Source organism: Rhinichthys klamathensis, unplaced genomic scaffold, assembly GCF_029890125.1.
Source record: "Rhinichthys klamathensis goyatoka isolate OS25496 unplaced genomic scaffold, OSU_Roscu_1.1 h1tg000196l_1, whole genome shotgun sequence".
NCBI classification, from domain to species: domain Eukaryota; kingdom Metazoa; phylum Chordata; class Actinopteri; order Cypriniformes; family Leuciscidae; genus Rhinichthys; species Rhinichthys klamathensis.
In genome coordinates this window covers 8,078,369-8,096,972 of record NW_026606722.1, presented here as the reverse complement: position 1 = coordinate 8,096,972, position 18,604 = coordinate 8,078,369, and the positions used below count along the sequence as shown (strand labels likewise).

At 37.2% G+C, this 18,604-nt stretch overlaps 1 protein-coding gene across 1 annotated transcript in view; it reads right to left on the bottom strand.

The window, feature by feature from the left end:
* Positions 1-16,169, bottom strand: part of mia3 (MIA SH3 domain ER export factor 3) — a 39,668-nt gene extending 23,499 nt beyond the window's left edge. Inside the window, exons 1-12 of the mRNA XM_056262808.1 lie at positions 15,930-16,169; positions 14,449-14,582; positions 13,428-13,514; positions 10,588-13,342; positions 9,229-9,528; positions 8,235-8,371; positions 6,147-6,278; positions 5,438-5,459; positions 1,958-2,046; positions 1,788-1,865; positions 1,588-1,698; positions 1,429-1,500 (exon numbers count right to left, since the gene is read on the bottom strand). Of these exons, the coding sequence (XP_056118783.1) occupies positions 1,429-1,500; positions 1,588-1,698; positions 1,788-1,865; positions 1,958-2,046; positions 5,438-5,459; positions 6,147-6,278; positions 8,235-8,371; positions 9,229-9,528; positions 10,588-13,342; positions 13,428-13,514; positions 14,449-14,582; positions 15,930-16,053 (4,041 nt within the window). The 5' untranslated portion in view covers positions 16,054-16,169. The remainder of the gene's footprint in view (positions 1-1,428; positions 1,501-1,587; positions 1,699-1,787; positions 1,866-1,957; positions 2,047-5,437; positions 5,460-6,146; positions 6,279-8,234; positions 8,372-9,228; positions 9,529-10,587; positions 13,343-13,427; positions 13,515-14,448; positions 14,583-15,929) is intronic.
* Between the last annotated feature and the right edge of the window lie 2,435 nt (positions 16,170-18,604).

Sequence of the window (18,604 nt, the reverse complement as noted above, 5' to 3'; positions counted from 1 at the left end):
CACTTTATTTTTTTATATTTTATTTATTCATTTTTACAGAAGTTACATTTTTACAGGAACCATATTCCTTTTGTAAAGCTACAGAACATGTTTGACTCAATGTTTTGTAAGTTTGATGTTTTTATTAAGGTCTGAAATAATGATGAGAGCTTAAATATTCCCAGCACTTTCTGTGATGTAGTATGCTTGCTTATCATAGGAAGTAATAAGAAATGACTCTTTACATTAAGGTAGTAGCCTAGTGAGAACAGGGTGTTGGGGGAATCGCATAAAATTGCATAAATATCCCACATATTCCATCGCATTTTTAAAGAAAACGGGCCGCATAATCGAGATGGTCCTCACTGCAGAACACGAAATCCAGGGGGAGTAGTTGGATCCAGATCCAACTCCTCCCACCTTACATATACCTATACCTACCCAGGTCCGCCCCTGATCCCTAACCCCACCCCTAATCCTACCCATCTCCACCCCCTGATCCCTAACCCCACCCCTAATCCCACCCATCTCCACCCCCTGATCCCTAATCCCCCCCCCGATCCCTAACCCCACCCCTAATCCTACCCATCTCCACCCCCTGATCCCTAACCCCACCCCTAATCCTACCCATCTCCAACCCCTGATCCCTAACCCCACCCCTAATCCTACCCATCTCCAACCCCTGATCCCTAACCCCACCCCTAATTCCTACCCATCTCCACCCCCGATCCCTAACCCCACCCCTAATCCTACCCATCTGCAACCCCTGATCCCTAACCCCACCCCTAATCCTACCCATCTGCAACCCCTGATCCCTAACCCCACCCCTAATCCTACCCATCTCCACCCCCTGATCCCTAACCCCACCCCTAATCCTACCCATCTCCACCCCCTGATCCCTAACCCCACCCCTAATCCTACCCATCTCCACCCCTTAGATCTGGATTCAACTCCGCCCCCTGGATCTCGTGTACTGCAACTGGCATAATCAAGGATTGTTGGCGCAACAATCACAAAAAAACTCAGCGTTTTTCTGGAAGGACTGTTCAGATACATGGTCAAGTGACTACAAAAACCATAAGGTGATAATTTAATAATTTATCATGAATTGTCAAAAAAATATCTTGTTTTTATGGAATATTGTTAGATTACAGAACTTTAGATTGTATTAATTTCCATGACTGATTTTACTCAGTTTTCCATGACAGTGGAAATCCTGTATTTAATAATTCACTCAATCAAACGGCTTCTCTCTCTATGTTTGTCAGAGAAAGAAAACGTGGTAGTAGGATAACCTGTCAATGTTAGCAACGGTAACTAAGCAGATTGCTCGCATCACTACATTCATTTGTTCCGAGAAACAAAACGTTTGACATTATTACTGGTTTCTCATTTCAACCGGTAGATCCGCCAAAGTAGTAAAGGGTTAGCTCATCCAGAACAAATTACCTTTGCACGCTCCTCGTCATAGTTCTTCAGTGTTTTCTGGTATTTCTCGATTCTCTGGTGCATTTTGGCAATCTTTGGTCGAAGGAAAAACAAAACAGTTCTGAAAAATCTGACAGAGAAAAGTCACAACGGCAGACGATAAAATAAATCAAAGCTTACCTTTTCATTTAGATTTGTATTTTCTTCCTGTGTGTCCACAATTTTTTGGTTAAGCTGTGAAACACTCCCAGACATCTCCTCCCACTGACTCTGCAGTTTCTGCTGATGATTCTAGTCAGTAAAAACAACAAAGCACATTAAACAAATGTGTACTGTGATGAAACTGGGATGGGAACACATCAATCCTGCTGCTGATTCACCTTCAGCCCTTTCATTTCTTGTTGGCTGGAACTCAGTGATTTCGCAGAGTTTTTCAGCTGTTCTTCACGTTGTTTTATCTGCGAGGAGACAAATTACACATTAATATCTGATCAGGTTCATCAATAAACTCCATCAAGAGAAGTCGAGAGAAAGAAACATTGAGGTTTACCATGTCATTTAATTCTGTGATCTTGTTAACAGCATCAGATTTCTCGCTGAGAATCTGCTGGATCTTGTCTCTGAGCTGCTTTTCTGTTACTGTGAAATAAAATACAACGCAAACTATATTAAATCAGAAACGAAAATATTTTAAGAGGTAGTAGAAATGGGTCGCATGCCCTCATACCTCATTCATCTTATTTCACAGCAATGATATTTTGCTGATTTTCATATTATATTATACTATATTATAATGTAGTAATGCCTATTTTTAGATAATCCAGTGCATTACATATTTCATTGTGATGGACACAAACCAAAACATCAGCTTAGTTTTAAATGAATAAATTTGACATTAGAGCAAAAACATATTCCCATGACGTAAAAATCTCAAATTAGAGCTGCACGATTCTGGATAGATTGAGAATCACGATTTTTCTGTTTCAAACAGAGATCACGATTCTGAACAAACAACTAAGAAAAAAAAAATGAATTTACAAGAGGTTATGACTTGAAGGAGTTACACCGCACTCACGATCTTCAAGGTGCCAGACACACAAGACTAAAGATCTCAATAAATAAACTGTCCGCACACTCAAATCCTTAAAGCAAATTTAATAGACCAAGCTTTCGGTCAAAAGACCGAAAGCTTGTTGCCCTGAGGATGGTCTTTTGACCGAAAGCTTGGTCTATTAAATTTGCTTTAAGGATTTGAGTGTGCGGACAGTTTATTTATTGAGACAAGAGGTTATGACAAAAATGTTAATCGCTGCGGTCTATTTAAAATGTTAAATTAATCTGAATGAATACATTTTTGAATAAATGATTCAATGACATACATTTTTAACGGTCACTAGTCTCCACCTACTGGTGTAACTAGGTATGTAATTAAAGCTGCAGTCCGTAGCTTTTTTTGGGTTAAAAATGATCCAAAATACATATTTGAGAAAATACATAACCAGCCAGTGTTCAACGCTCTCTGCTTGCTGTAGCTCGATTCAAAGCGGTAAGCTTGTAATAATGTTTTTAATTCCAGTGGTACTGGTGGATTTCCACGGGAGATTCGAGCATGTATCATTACGTCACATCTGTACACAAAGAAGAGTCTCGGCTAGTATAAGCTATATTGCGTGTGAGGATGTTGGAGGTGGAGATTTATAGCCTTTTCTCACAGCACTTGATATAATTAAACTTATCAATTTGATGGCGGATCCAGAAAGGTTCAAACGACAATCACCAGTGACAACAGATTCACCCGCTGTAAAATGAAGACTTCGTTCGGACTTCGGAGTGACTACAGAAAGAAGAGACTGCAACCGGATCCATGCGAAAACAAGGATAATATCGGAAGGACATTACATGCAGTCACGCAATGCTTGCTTACGTTGTTAACATTAACAATTTGAGAACAAAGTATAATTTGCACGGTTTTGCGTGATACGATAACTTATATAAGCAATTGTTAGATTTAATCAGCGTGATTTACTGCAATGTCAGAACCAGAACAAAAGGTGGATGTTTCTTACTAGTTCAGATGACATTTTCCGGTGAAAATTATTATGTTGGTCATACTTCCAAAAAAGAATAATCTGTGATTGTGAATGCCAGTATCCACACCGGCGTGGCGACTGACAGCCGCACACTCTCCTCAAACATTGTGTTCATCCGAGCTGTGCCGTGTCGAGGGTGTCGAACTACAACTAAAGTTGATAATTCCGCGAATGACTGCAATTGCAGATTTCGAACAGAGATGGCGACAAAGAGGGAAAACGCCGGACTGCAGCTTTAAAGGTGCCCTAGAATGTGAAATTGAATTTATGTTGGCATAGTTAAATAACAAGAGTTCAGTACATGGACATGACATACAGTGAGTCTCAAACACCACTGTTTTCTCCTCATTTAAATCTCGTTTTTAAAAAACACCCCTGAAAAACAGGCGAATCTGCACATAATACCGACTATGACGCAATAGTCGGGATCATTAATATGTATGCCTCCGAAGATTTGCATATGCCAGCCCTCAATGCCAGGCGGAACTGCGCAGCCGAAGCATGGCAGTTGCTCAGTGTTTGGATGTACACATGAACACAAAAGTATTTTTTAGTTCCTTCATCCGAGCCTCTGAAGAAACAATGGGTTAATTTTATTTTCTCTGGAAATTTCCAAACATTTCACCGACGACGGTTTCCTCAACTTGGGCCAATACAGAGCTGGCCTCGGATCGAGCTACCAAGCAACACTTTCTGATGTGTAATTGTTCAAGTTCAGACAGGTAATCTTTCTCTCAAAATCGTTCAATAGTGTTTATGCATCAGTAAGTCAAGCCAGTGACTAAAATATCAGCTTCACATCGTTTCTTTTAGTAGGATGAAAACAAACTTTTTTTATAGTGAATAAATTATATACAGAAAGCGATCAAAGAACAATCTTTCCACACAGCGCGAGTTTATCTGGACACTTGCCAAACTCGTTATGAAATCAATGACGCACGTTACTGCACAACGAAGCTCTTACTGTATGTACATCATCGTGTTTGCATTGGTGTAAGAATTAGAGAGAGTGCAGAAACTGCTTTGCAATGATTAGATCTTCAGTCTCGCGATTAACACACTGTCATCTGCTCAATGCTCATCACGTTAACATTTTATGTGATGGGAATAGATTTAAAACTTTAAAAACATCTCACGATTCGTTAATCTCGATAGCTGTAAAAACGTATAATATCTGTAGTAAAAGTATTCGAGAGAGTTTCACATGTACGTAGCAATTTCATATGCAAGCATGTCAGCCAATCACAGCAGTGGCCGGTTCTCACAGCAGACACGCCCCTTCAAACAGAGTGTTCAAATCAGAGGCTAAAATCAGGCTAGGAAAAATGCCTTTTATTTCTAAATTATGACTATTTTTGATCTAAAAAACATCCTAACATTATAAGGGCAACCCAGGAAACATTATAAAATAATTTTAAAAAACATTCTAGGGCACCTTTAATACAATCAATGAAGCGCCATGTACATTCAAAAGGTGATTTACTCTATTTAAATTGCTACTATAGACATCAGTCTTTATATCCAAACTATAAACTTTTATCTCGATACTTCTGTGATATGAATATTTGTAACAGAAATAATGATACTGTGTGGTTGAAAAGACTGTGAAGCTGTTTCATCCGCTCTCTCTGGATCAACACAGATCTGAATGTTCACCGTGATCGGACTTGACAAAGCTTTAATCGTCGTCATTTAGGAATGAGATCATGTGGGTGTTTGAATTGAGATTGTGATCTTTTAACGATTAATCATGCAGCTCCATCTCAAATTGAAAAGACTAAAAACAGTAAAATCCATATAAATGATTAAAGTAGTATACTAGCTGTATAAAAGTGCCATAGCAAGTATATGCATGCCATCATACCACCCAACCCTAAGAGACTGGTATAATGTATATTTAGCTGATATCTCAATCATGGCGAGGCTGAGAAGTGACTTACATTGATAGGTTTTTCCTTTGATCTAAAGGAGAAAAGAAGAGGTGAATGGCACAGATTTAATTAAATCAATCTCAAAAGAATGAAAACATTAATCATGTAAACAAGATGACACAAACTCTGAATCAACATCCACCAATAGTACATTTTTCGAAATGTCAATCATTTGTTAACAAACAAGAATTCATTACTTCAATGAGCTTATTGTTTCTGCCTTAAATTATTACATTGTTTAAATTAATACATTTTTAGCTAACTGGGATTTTGTATATGTACATTTCTGAAATACATAACTTAGACAGTTTCCTCTGATAACAGATCACTGTAAATTGTAATATGGACTCATCTATTTTCTGCTTTGAAACTATGTGTGTAATGAAAAGCGCTATACAAATAAATGTGTACATTGAATATCTTACAGCGAGCACTATATTAAATCAGAAAATAATATATTTTAAGAGGTATTAAAAGTGGGTCGCATGACCTCATACATCTTATTTTCATATTATATTTTAATGTAGTAATGCCTATTTTTAGATAATCCAGTGCATTAAATATTTCATTGTAATGGACACAAACCAAAATATCGCTTAGTTTTAAATGAATATTTGACATTAGTGCAAAAACATATTCCCATGGCGTAAAAATCTCAAAATAGAGCTGTGATTGTGAAAAGTGCTATACAAATAAATGTGTGAATAGAATATCTTACAGCGAGCACCGTCCTCCAGAAGAACATCAGTATCGTGAGGGTCCCGACAACCGCTGTGACGAGCACCGGCTCCCAGGGGACTCCGTGGAAAGTGGGACCCGGTCGCCATTCCTCTGGAAGAGCAGTGATCACCTAGATGACACAAAAACACACCAAATGTGATCAGTTTTATGTCAATTCCAGAAACAATTCATTTTTTGACAACATGGTTCCCCTGCCCGTCAGCTTTGAGTTTAGTAAGCCACTTAGACTGTTTCAAATCAATTTCTGCACTCTTTTAGACTTATATTGACAAATCTAAAGCACTGACCCTTATCACCAGCCACATGAAACAGAAACACAACACTAGGGGTTTTACTGGACTTTCACCTCTGATGAAACCCTACTGCCTATAAATAAGCCCTTACAACTCAGTTTAAATGAACCAATTTAGTTCCCTTGGGATTTTATCCGATCCTTCATGGACTTAACCGAATTAAGGAGAGCTGCATGTATAAGAAGGGGTCAAAATACAGCACTATTAGTATTACATTACTGCGTGGACTGATCTATACTGACTGACTGATCAATATTAAGCATTTGAGGTCGTTAAAGCTCACACATTTCACTCTTGAAGACAGTGATCGAGTCTAGAGAGGGGAAACACTTACTTCCTGAAGTCTGGACAGAATGAAGACGAAACAGGCTGCGTTTTCTATCTCAGCTGGTGTAGAGGTAAGACCTGGCTGTGAATCCATGCTCTTAAAACGTTTAAACTAATTTAGCAGGGTCACCGAGCGCTCAGACACGGAGGTTGAAGCCGATGAACACAGTATAAATGGCGGACCGTTGGTTCATATCGGGAAGCCGGTGTTTTCTGCTGTAAATCCACTCTGACACGCTTGTCTTTGAAAGCCAATAGACGTTTAACTTGAATAATAATGTACACAGACGGATAATAAGTACATACAACTAGTATGTTTTGAAATCGTGGCTGGAGGGAGATCAGTGTTGATCTCTTTCAACACGTCAACATTTCAAAACGCTGAGCTAAGAGTCTCTCACGAAGAGCAGTGTTTCCACTCTGTACGCGAGCGGTCATGTGACGCTGACGGCGGCCTCTGATTGGTCACACTGGTTGAGGGACCGTCTTTAGCACTGATGCTAGCGGTTTTGAAAGAATAACAACTTAACGCTTCAGTGTAATAGCTTCAATATGTGCTATAAAAGATATAAATGTTTAATTGACACGATTTGGAATTTAATCTAGTTATGGTTTTACACATTTTGGTCTTGTATGGAGTTGTATTAACAAGTTTAGCATGGAGCCCTATTGACAACATCAGCAGAAGTGGCTCCCTCATTACAAAATCATGATATTAATTACATGGCAGATCTAATAAATATGTGTACTTAGAACAGACATTACTTTAATAATATATTTTAACAAGTCAGTGGCAGAATTATTTTAGTGAGGTTCATACAAATACTAGGTCAAATAACATCCTGAAGCAAAATTATATTAAATGTTGTAATAAGAACTGTTGATTTTAATGGCACTAAAAATAGGGTTCATTTCCTTCTTTCTTAAAAAAACAACAACAAAAAAACCAGACATTCTTGAGGTCTCATGTGATTTGCCATTTACTGTAAACTGAGTTATGTGAACAGAAGTTCAGGCTAAACAACAACATGAACAAACCCAACACAACAAATGACTCCAAAAACCATTACAGACACATTTCTCAAATTGCTCAGAACCAAGCAAACTCCAACAGAAAACAATCCTGTTATTAATGTCACACCAGCTACTCGTGCACCATGTGTTCAGTGTGTCTGGGGTTAACCAGTCTTATAATTAACACATTACTACATACGCTAAAGATATTACATTTTCTTTTAAGTCAGTTAAAATGTCTCTGAAAGGGATTTTGGCAATGTGGAATAAAGAAAGTTCCTTTTGTCAGTTCAAACCACTCTCTTTGTGATACCACTCTCAAACCACTAATGTCTGATAATGCAACACAATTCAATAAGTCTTTTGCATTGATGTACTTGTGCTTGTGTAAAGCATAAAGCTTTAATGTCTTAAAATATTGTCTTACTCACAATTTCTCCGTACACCCCAAGATATTCTTTTATGAGAAGCAGCAAACCCCAAAGTTCATTTGAAGTCAAGGAGCTGGAGGAATCACTGCTTGATTCAGTGTCATGGAAGTCAGAGACACCTGGAGACTCCAGTGAACCTGGAGACAGAAAATAATAGTTATTATAACCAGCGCTTGATATTAACACCCGCCAAATGCGTTGGATTTCAGCAGTGGCGTGTAACGCAGTCACTCCTACTAGCCACTTCGGCGGGTTAAATGTTATATATAATATATATTTTTAAATTGTAGTCTTTTAATAACAAGCATCTGAAATATAAACTAAGTGGAAAAATTTATTTTTCGATACTGAAATATCTGAAACGCTTCCAATACTCATTTTTCGCAGATACACGATAAAAGCTGTGCTTTCTCTCTCTCTTCTCTACGACAGCGAAAGACAAACAAACCCGCCTCTCCTCACTCACTCGTTTCATTTGCTCTGGATGAATATTGTTGGTGTTACAGGGCTTGAATTTCAGCGTGGAATTGTGCATAATTTTACTCATTCCCGCAGATTTTGTGCTCAAACCCAAAGTGCGTGCAGATAAAGCCGCCTCAGTACTAAATTGAGTTCTTTTTCACGGCTTATTGCGCATATACAGTCAAATATACACAAAATAATGTCAAAATCCCACTCTTGGTGAGTATTCATGTAAACAGTCAATTATGTTTTGAGTGAACATAAACAGTTGAGAAAGAAAATGTGTAACAGTATAATAGATCAGTGCATCAGGCCTTAAAGTGACAGCAGCCTAATATACCTGCTGCCAAATTATGAAATCATATTACAAATATCTATATGGCAGTTTTTTCCCCATGGTATCGATGTCAACATTTTGGCCAGTGAAAAGTGGCTAGTAACTTTGGAAAACCACTAGCCACAGTGGCTGGTGAGCAAAAAAGTTAATGTCAAGCCAAGGTTATAACCCAAGACACGAAAGAAATTCACAAACCTGAAGATGGATCCATTTCAAAGTGAAAGCCGATGTCCACTGGCTTCTCCAAAATAGCATGAGGCCCCTTTTGAATCACCTCAGCGTCCTCGAACCCTATTTGTGCATCTTTATTTCTGTTGAAATGGCCTCCGTCCTCTTCAAGACCCGCGTCTTTACTGTGGGATAAATCTTCATTCGTATTCAATTCAGAATTCGGAATCAGTTCAGATTCGTTGTGCTCTTCGTGCATTTCAGGAGGTGCGATCATTTCGATGTCACTGTCCAAACCTTTCACCTCTTCAGAGTCAATTTTCTCATCTGGGGAAAAAACTGCATAAGATCTTTATTATATCCATAAATAAATATATAAATATCCATTTATTATATTACCATGTAAAGCCTGAGATGAAATAATAGTCAGAAAAAATCTAAAACCGTTTATTGAAGACTAAATATATTATATATTTGCAGTTGTTCTTTTTTTTGTTGAGTATCATTTTTGATACATCAGGTGTTTATGGCTCATATACTATGATACAGTGAGAATATGGAGGGGGAAAAAACAGCTCAATTTTATTCAAATATGCAATTCGGTGCAGATTCTGATATTTATATGGCCAAAACTTTAGATGAAATTCTGATGCTTGTAATGTAAATCAGTGAGATGTTTATAACAGCATATAATAAAATGTTAAAATATCAGTCGTCACTCTGTATCTGCCAATAATATCTCTCAGTAAGATGATATTTAAATGCTTAGTTTTATTTTAAGCTCTGTAGTCTTAAAAAAAACCATAATAAAATGCAGTACAATGATGATTGAGAGATGAAAAATAAACCTTCACCAAAAGCCTGATAATTATATTTGATACTCACTGATTTTTTTCTAATACATTTTGTCTGGATAATCAAGTAAACATAAGTTTCTTCAGTCCAGTATGTGTTAATCTTGAAATATTACTAACAATATAAGTTATTCTTGTGTTTCCTTCATAAAAATCAGATTTTACTGCAAAAAGCACAAGCTGAAGGTACAATTACACGAAGACTTTTACTTACTAAAAAAGTCTAAACTATCAATCGGACGAATGAGGAGATTGTGTGCGACATGTTTATAATTATCAGTGAAGTTTTGATCATTTAGAGGCCTTTAAAATGCATGTATCAAAATATGATACAGTAGGCTTTATAAGGTTAAAACAACTTTAACAGCATCCAATCTAAGCCAAACCCTGAGATGACTCACTGAAACAAGCAAATCCATGTAATTAGTGGATGGCAAAGGCAAGCATTGCTGTTAGTACTGCTAAATCTAGTGTTAGAGATTCAAACAAACACATAAATGCCTCATTCATTCACCTAATTAATGTCCCTCACCTGTTTCAGATGCAGGTTGTTCTTCCTTGAGCAGTGGGACGCTGTCACTGGCCGCTGAATATTTCTGTCGCAAAGAGAAAATGATCTCCTGAAAAGCGTCTAGGATGGCAGCCTCAACGTCATACATTTCTGGCTCCTTCTGCCGTCCATGTTCCTGAGCTTTCCGCTCTCTTTCATTAAACATGTCTTCAGTCGCATCAAGAACAGAGTTCTCCGAGGACTCCATGATCTGGTCTAGCGTTCGCTCGATCTCCTCGGTGTCGGTCTTCAGCTCTCTCGCGGACTTCATCTCAAGATCCAGGTCAGAAAACATGGCTTCGATTTTAAACAGGTTCTTCAGTCCGAAATACTTCTGCAATCGCTCCGTTTCCTCGTCCTTCAAGTGATCTCGTAAAATTGTGAGTCTCAGTACGTTATCGCTGTATTCGGGCTCTTCGGGAGGAAGACGAACCTCTTTGTTTTCTTCTTGTTCTGTTGTGCTTTCGCTCGGTTGGGAAACAACCAAATCATCGCTTTCAGGTTGAGGATTTTCTTTAGGTTCATTAATGTTTTCTGTGAGCAAAAGAAAAGCGTTCTCATCCTCCAAAAGCTCTTCGGTGTCCTCTTCCTCTTCGTCTTCAAGACTTTGTTCTTCAGATTCCAGTGTGTTTTTCGGTAGATTCACAAGTTCGTTCTTCAACTTATCAATCTGTTCGTCTGTTTCGTCAAGTAGAGGTGCAGTTTCTTGGCTTTCTGAAACTAATTCCCTACTTTTGGTTGCATTTTCTTTGTGAATGGATTGTTTTGCTTTTTCGATCTTGTTTGTAAGAGCATTCTGAGGATCGTCGTCTGCAGTGTCTTTGTGTGCATTTTCATTCTTGTTCAGGCTGGCCTTTTCGTTTGTGTCTAATATCTTTGGATGGTGTTGCTCAGTGTTTTCACTTGCATGCATCTTGTCTACATTTAATGGCGGTTCAGATGGGACGCCTTCACGTGCATCTGAAGCAGTTTTAGCGTCTGGTGGCAGATGAGAAATTTTGACGTCAAAATCACTTTGCTCTTCAAAATCACTTTGTGCATGCATGACCTCAAGACCAGCTTGTTCTCCGACATCAGCAACTGGAAGCGAATCTTTGGTGAGTTCTTGAAGGGACTCAGTCACTTCATCCTCATCCTCAAGTGTTTTCTCTGGTGTTTTGTAGTGGTTATCTTTATCGCGTAGCTCTGTTTTGGCAGGTTCTTCATGTACTGCATCTAAACCTGCTGTTTGTGTTTCAAGTAGAAGTTGTGAGGGCTCCTGAGGCTCAAAAACAGAGTCACTTTGGTTGTGCAAAAGCTCAGAATAACCAGTATCTGATGGTTCTGTTTCGACATCTTCTAAAATGACATCGGCATCTGGGCTTATTGAAATATCTTCGAGCTCTTCTTTTACTGCATCTTTAGTTTCCAGTGTTGGTTTTGATGAGACATTTTCCATCTTTGGCCGAAAGATATCAGAGTCGTCCTCAGTAGATTTTAAATGTAATGTCTCAGTTTCAGGAGCTTTTACAGATTTTGAATCGACCGACTCTGATTGAAGAATTGATGTTGATTCTGAACCGACTGACTCTGATTCAATAGGCAATGTTGATTTTGAATCAACTGACTCTGATTCAAGAGGCAATGTTGATTTTGACCCGACTGGCTCTGATTCAATAGGCAATGTTGATTTTGAATCAACTGACTCTGATTCAAGAGGCAATGTTGATTTTGACCCGACTGGCTCTGATTCAATAGGCAATGTTGATTTTGAATCAACTGACTCTGATTCAAGAGGCAATGTTGATTTTGAATCAACTGACTCTGATTCAAGAGGCAATGTTGATTTTGACCCGACTGGCTCTGATTCAATAGGCAATGTTGATTTTGACCCGACTGGCTCTGATTCAATAGGCAATGTTGATTTTGAATCAACTGGCTCTGATTCAAGAAGTGATATTGATTCTGAACCAACTGACTCTGATTCAATAGGCAATGTTGATTTTGAATCAACTGACTCTAATTCAAGAAATGATGTTGATTCTGAATCGACTGACTCTGATTCCAGAAACGATGTTGATTCTGAATCGACTGGCTCTGATTCAAGAGGCAATATTGATTTTGAATCAACTGACTCTGATTCAAGAGGCAATGTTGATTTTGAACCGACTGGCTCTGATTCAATAGGCAATGTTGATTTTGAATCAACTGGCTCTGATTCAATAGGCAATATTGATTTTGAATCAACTGACTCTGATTCAAGAGGCAATGTTGATTTTGAACCGACTGGCTCTGATTCAATAGGCAATGTTGATTTTGAATCAACTGGCTCTGATTCAATAGGCAATATTGATTCTGAACCAACTGACTCTGATTCAAGAAGCGATGTTGATTCTGAATCGACTGACTCTGATTCAATAGGCAATGTTGATTTTGAACCAACTGACTCTAATTCAAGAAGTGATGTTGATTCTGAATCGACTGACTCTGATTCCAGAAACGATGTTGATTCTGAATCGACTGGCTCTGATTCAATAGGCAATGTTGATTCTGAATCAACTGACTCCGACTCAAGAGGCTCCACTGATTCGGTCTCTGTTACAGAAGACAGTTGAGATGAATCTTCATTCTGAGCTGGTTCTGTTGATTCCTCTGTTAAATCCTCGTTTTCTATCAACAATGTGCTTCCCAACAGTACATCTATATCATAGATTTCAAATTTATCAAAACCAGTCTCAAAGCAAACAAAATCGGTTTCCTGAAAGAGAAAGAAAGCTTCACGTTAACCAAACGTCACATCAAAAAGGACCAGGCGTGAGGCAATATTAACCACATGAACATACCTCTGTAGGTACCTCCAATTCTTTTTCAGTATATATATGATTTATATTAAGATAGTCCTTTGGGAAATAACCAAAGTGGTTTCCAATCTATGCAGAAAGAGGAAGAAGAAATAGATATCAATATATGCACCTTTTACAACAGAAAACATACAATCATAAAAACAAACAAGCCAATAAGAAAATAAAATGCACAAGAGACAAATCTACAAGAATTAGAAAATATGCACAAAACCTGTCTGATAAAGTTTGCACTTGTGTGAAAATGCTCAATATTTTCATATACATTTCATTTGTCCATTTATCTATTTTAAAAAAATATTTCTAGCAACGCTTTACAATAAGGTTTTCATTAGTTAACTACATTAATTAACATGAACTAACAATGAACAATACTTCTATCTACAGCATTTATTAATCTTAGTTAATGATCATTTCAAAATTGTATCTGTTAACATTAGTCAATGCATAATGAACTAACAAGAACAAACAATGAACAATAGTATTTTTATAACGTTAAAGATTAATAAATGCTGTAAAACACATGGTTAATTAATGCATAATGTAACTAATGAGAACTTATTGCAAAGTGTCACCATATTTCCATAGAAATGCATTAAAAACAGTTAAAGAGGGAATAGAATTAAACAAACTGTAACACAAAGCACAGATAAACACTTGGTAAAATAGTCTATTTTAATAAGATATGTATCATATCCTTAGCTATATACTTATATTCAAATTTTCATGGAGCATATATGGTAATGCATTGTGGTTTGGAACATTTTAAAACAAGAATCAACACATTTACGATTATAATAAACAGTCATTTGCTTTGTTTTGTTAATGTTAGTATTTTCTTAACACATTTCTCTCCTATTGAAGATTCATGCATGATCTGTAGCCCCAATAAATAAGTAAATGTAATGTTTGCGATGCCAAATTAATACTAATCAAATATGCCGCATGGCAAATATGTTTATCATCAGCAACATCCATAAGCAGTTATTAACAGGTTACTTACACTGCCAGCCCACATGTCCGACCTCTGCCCTGAGAGTTTATAATATACATATATCGTCTCTCCTTTCTTGAAAGAGAGAAACCGACAGTCCGGCCCTGCGAAATCCTTAGCGGCCTTCCCTCTGACGAGAAGCACTAAAGACACAACAAACTTGGATGAAAACCACTTGTTTTATATGTGGATATGGTAAGCTTTTTAAATCTTGCATTTACTGTAAGGCAAGAACAAAACAGTGTGAAAGTTGAATGAAAAATGTTCCCCTAGATTAGCTCTTACAATGTGCATTTTAGCTTCTGTATGACTTAAAATTGAATGTAATGTGGCATACATAACACTGATGAATAATTTTACATGAAGCATTTTTCTCCTACAATGTATCTTCTTAAGGGTCCTAAAATAGGCTTAATTTTCCTTACGCAAAATATAATTTCAATCTCTTACTAGTTATTTTGAAGTGAAACACAACCCATGAGATTTTGTTGAGATTCACCCGATAAAGCTGCATTAGGAAATTCCATGTTTTTAATATTTTGCAATAGTGTAATGAAACAGCACTGCATGCAGCATTATCTACATTGTGATCTTTTTATTTGTTTATTAATGGTGTATGACCACACCAGGATCAACAGTGCATCTGATAGGTCTCCAGTATGGGATATTATGGAATATGGGTGAACCTCTCTTGGATTTCAGGAGAAACGTTGGACTTTTTGGCCAAATCATGGATAGTAAAATTTGATCAAGACATAATAATCAAAATTTACAAATATATGCTGAAACAATTGAACATCTCAACAACATTAGCATTATGTATTATTATCATCCCATAAATCTCTGCTCGACCACTAATGGACGGTGCACTTTTTGCTAAATTAAATGTAAACATCTGTCAACAGAAATGACAGAATGTGTTTGTTTCAAATCAGCTAAATACATATTCTTAAACTTTCATACACACATACGCATGCTGCATAATATATATATATATATATATATATATATATATATCATTGAGGAAAAAACATACAGGTCAAACACAGTTCAACCTCAATTCATTTCAAACGTGAACGGAATCATGTTGTTTGTAAATAACGACCTTCCGAACGTTCTGTTTTACATGAAAACAGCCAGAGATATGAAACCAGGCCTTATATTTAGCATTAAAAACTGTTGCATCACGTGAACACATCATATTAAGAGCATAAAACACAGACTCCAGCTCTCATCGAGCATTTATCCCATCCATGCACAGGTTTTTTTTATGTTGTTAGCTCGACTGGCTAAAACTGAGCTCGGTATCAACAGACTGGATCTTCAAGGACGCCACTCGTTATATAGACCCTCTATGGGCCATAAATAAAACCCATATTTTTTTTGCTGTTACAAAGTTACATGCGGCCTTTATGACGTCAGCAGCACTAAAGTTTTATGGTCAGCATCCTGATAATACTAAGTTACAGTGTGATACTGCTGATACTCACTGCTACATTCTTCATCGGCGCATCGCTTCAGGTCGGAGAAGCGCCGGTCCGCGTCGCTTATGTGAAAACAAGCGCAAAGAACAAGCGTAAAAACATAATAAAAATGTGTGTTTCGTGCAGCCATGCTGGCAGCTGTTGATCTGCCGACACGTCAGCACATACGAGGCGAGCTTGAGCTGCTTGAGTTCAGCGAGGAGGAGAAACGACTGGAGTCATGTTTCACACACACAGCGCTTAAAGAGATAGCGGCACCAAAACAACAGACCCTGGGCTCTGGTCACGTGTGTCTGCATGCAGAGGAGGCTTTACTGTGGAGGCTCTGGGATTGTGCTCAATAAAAGCTTTCTTTATACTGTTTATTTTGCCTTTTACTATATATATTATTTTTTTGCATTATTAGTATTACTACTATTTTATTTAGTATTATTTGTCGTATATATTTCATAATAAATAATGTGTGGGGAAAGAAACTTCACAACTAAGTGATCTATTTGATGACAGCTTCTTTAACAGCTTAAAAATACATTAAAAAATTGGATGGATGGATGGATGGATGGATAGATGGATAGATAGCAGCATCGACACAACAGACCCTGGGCTCTGGTCACGTGTCTTCATCCTATCTGCACAATAAAAGCTTTCTTTATAATGTTTATTTTGTCTTTTACTATATTTATTATTATTTTTAGTATTATGTATTGTATATTATTTGGTATTTCATAATAAATGTGTTGGGAAAGAAACATCACAACTAAGTGATTTCTTTGATGACAATTTTTTTAACAGCTCAATAATACATAAAAAAAGATAGATAGATAGATAGATAGATAGATAGATAGATAGATAGATAGATAGATAGATAGATAGATAGATAGATAGATAGATAGATAGATAGATAGATAGACAGACAGACAGATAGATAGATAGATAGATAGATAGATAGATAGATAGATAGATAGATAGATAGATAGATAGATAGATAGATAGATAGATAGATAGATAGATAGATAGATAGATAGATAGATACTTTTCATCCTCCTTCAGATCCAGAGATGGATAAATAGATTTTAATAAACTTAGTAAAACAGTTTATTAAAACCTGGATTAGATCAGTCAAAACGCATTATAATTTTCAGATAAATTCAATTTGAAAGTTAAAGATATTAAGCCAGTGTTAAGTGTAGTATGACAAGTATACCAAAATATAATGGGTTTGCAACTTTCCTTACTGCGCGCCCCTGTTCTGCACGCGAATCTCCAGCGCGCGCATAGTTACTGTCTTCCACAGAAATCCGCGCCCTCGTGTAATTTAAAAATTAACCGTCATTTCGTTTTGTTGATTGACTTACATTAGTTTCTCGACCTCTTTATATAATAATGGCTTATAATTGATATAGAGAGTAAATAGTGTAATTTCAGAGACACTTGACACGTCTAATTGAAGAGAACGTGAAGTGAAAAGTTTTTGTTTAGGCCTAATGTTAAATGAGAAGCACGCCCCGCGTCTTCAGTGGTAAGAAACAAATATAATGTTATGCTATAACGTTAGTTAATCACATAATTGTTTTTCATTTTTTAATGTTGTAGGCTCGTTTTTAATGCTATTTATATATTTAAATTCCCGTATTGTATTATTCCCGTATTGTATTAAATTCCCGTATACTCCATAGGACGGTTAAGTACTAATTATTGACGTCCATTCATCCGTTTTGGCGCTTACCATATGGGATGCGGGAGAATATGTAAATAAAATAAAATAAAAAACTTTCTGCAAACCTGATTTTTTTTTTCTATTTCCGTAACGAAAAGTTTCCTGGCTCACCAAAAACAAACGTTCTGGGAACCCAAAACTAACGATAGATAGGCTACTCAGTAAGTTACTACAAGGCACAAATAATATTCTCAAATTAAGACTGAAGGACTCATCTCTATTTTACTTGGCAAAACTGTTTTCACATAATTTAGAAAATCTTTCAATTCTCGAGAGCGCTCAGCGCAATTTATCTAATAATTGATTAACCAGCCTGCGCGTTCTCTGTGTTATTGCCCGCCCGTGCGGCAGGTGGCGCTGTCATCCGGTCACGCGCACCGCTTGTTTTGACCAAAGAACTGTTTTTTTTTCACACGCCCACGTGTTAGTTTGAAAATGTATAATTGATTTTATTCACGCTGTCTTCAAAAGGAAAGCAGGTCTTCGTAAAGCAGTGAGCCATGGATGATATAGAGGATGATTTTATAGAGGATGATTTTATAGAGGATGAAAGGACAAATCGGGAAGTGCTTAAATCGCCCGTTAACCTCCAATTGTGGACGGACAACAAAGGCAATGTTTCGATAAATATCATATATTAACTTGTTGTTTATGTTGTAAATTGGATATCATTATCACTACAGAGCAGAGTGCAACTCCAGATCTGGGGACCGAGAATGACACGAACACAGAAGTGCAGTTCACTCTTAAGTCAGCTTTATTGTGCTCGTGCCATAGTTTATATAGCAAGTCAGGGTGTTTGCTGATACCAACAAATAGAACTGCAAGTCAATATAGAAAAGAAAGGAGAGCTTCGCTGAAAGAGTAATTATACCATATGTATTGTTGCTCCTTATGTAATAACTAACATGCCCGATGAGCGTGTGACTAAACAGGGTGTACAAGAAATGATTTGATAGACAGA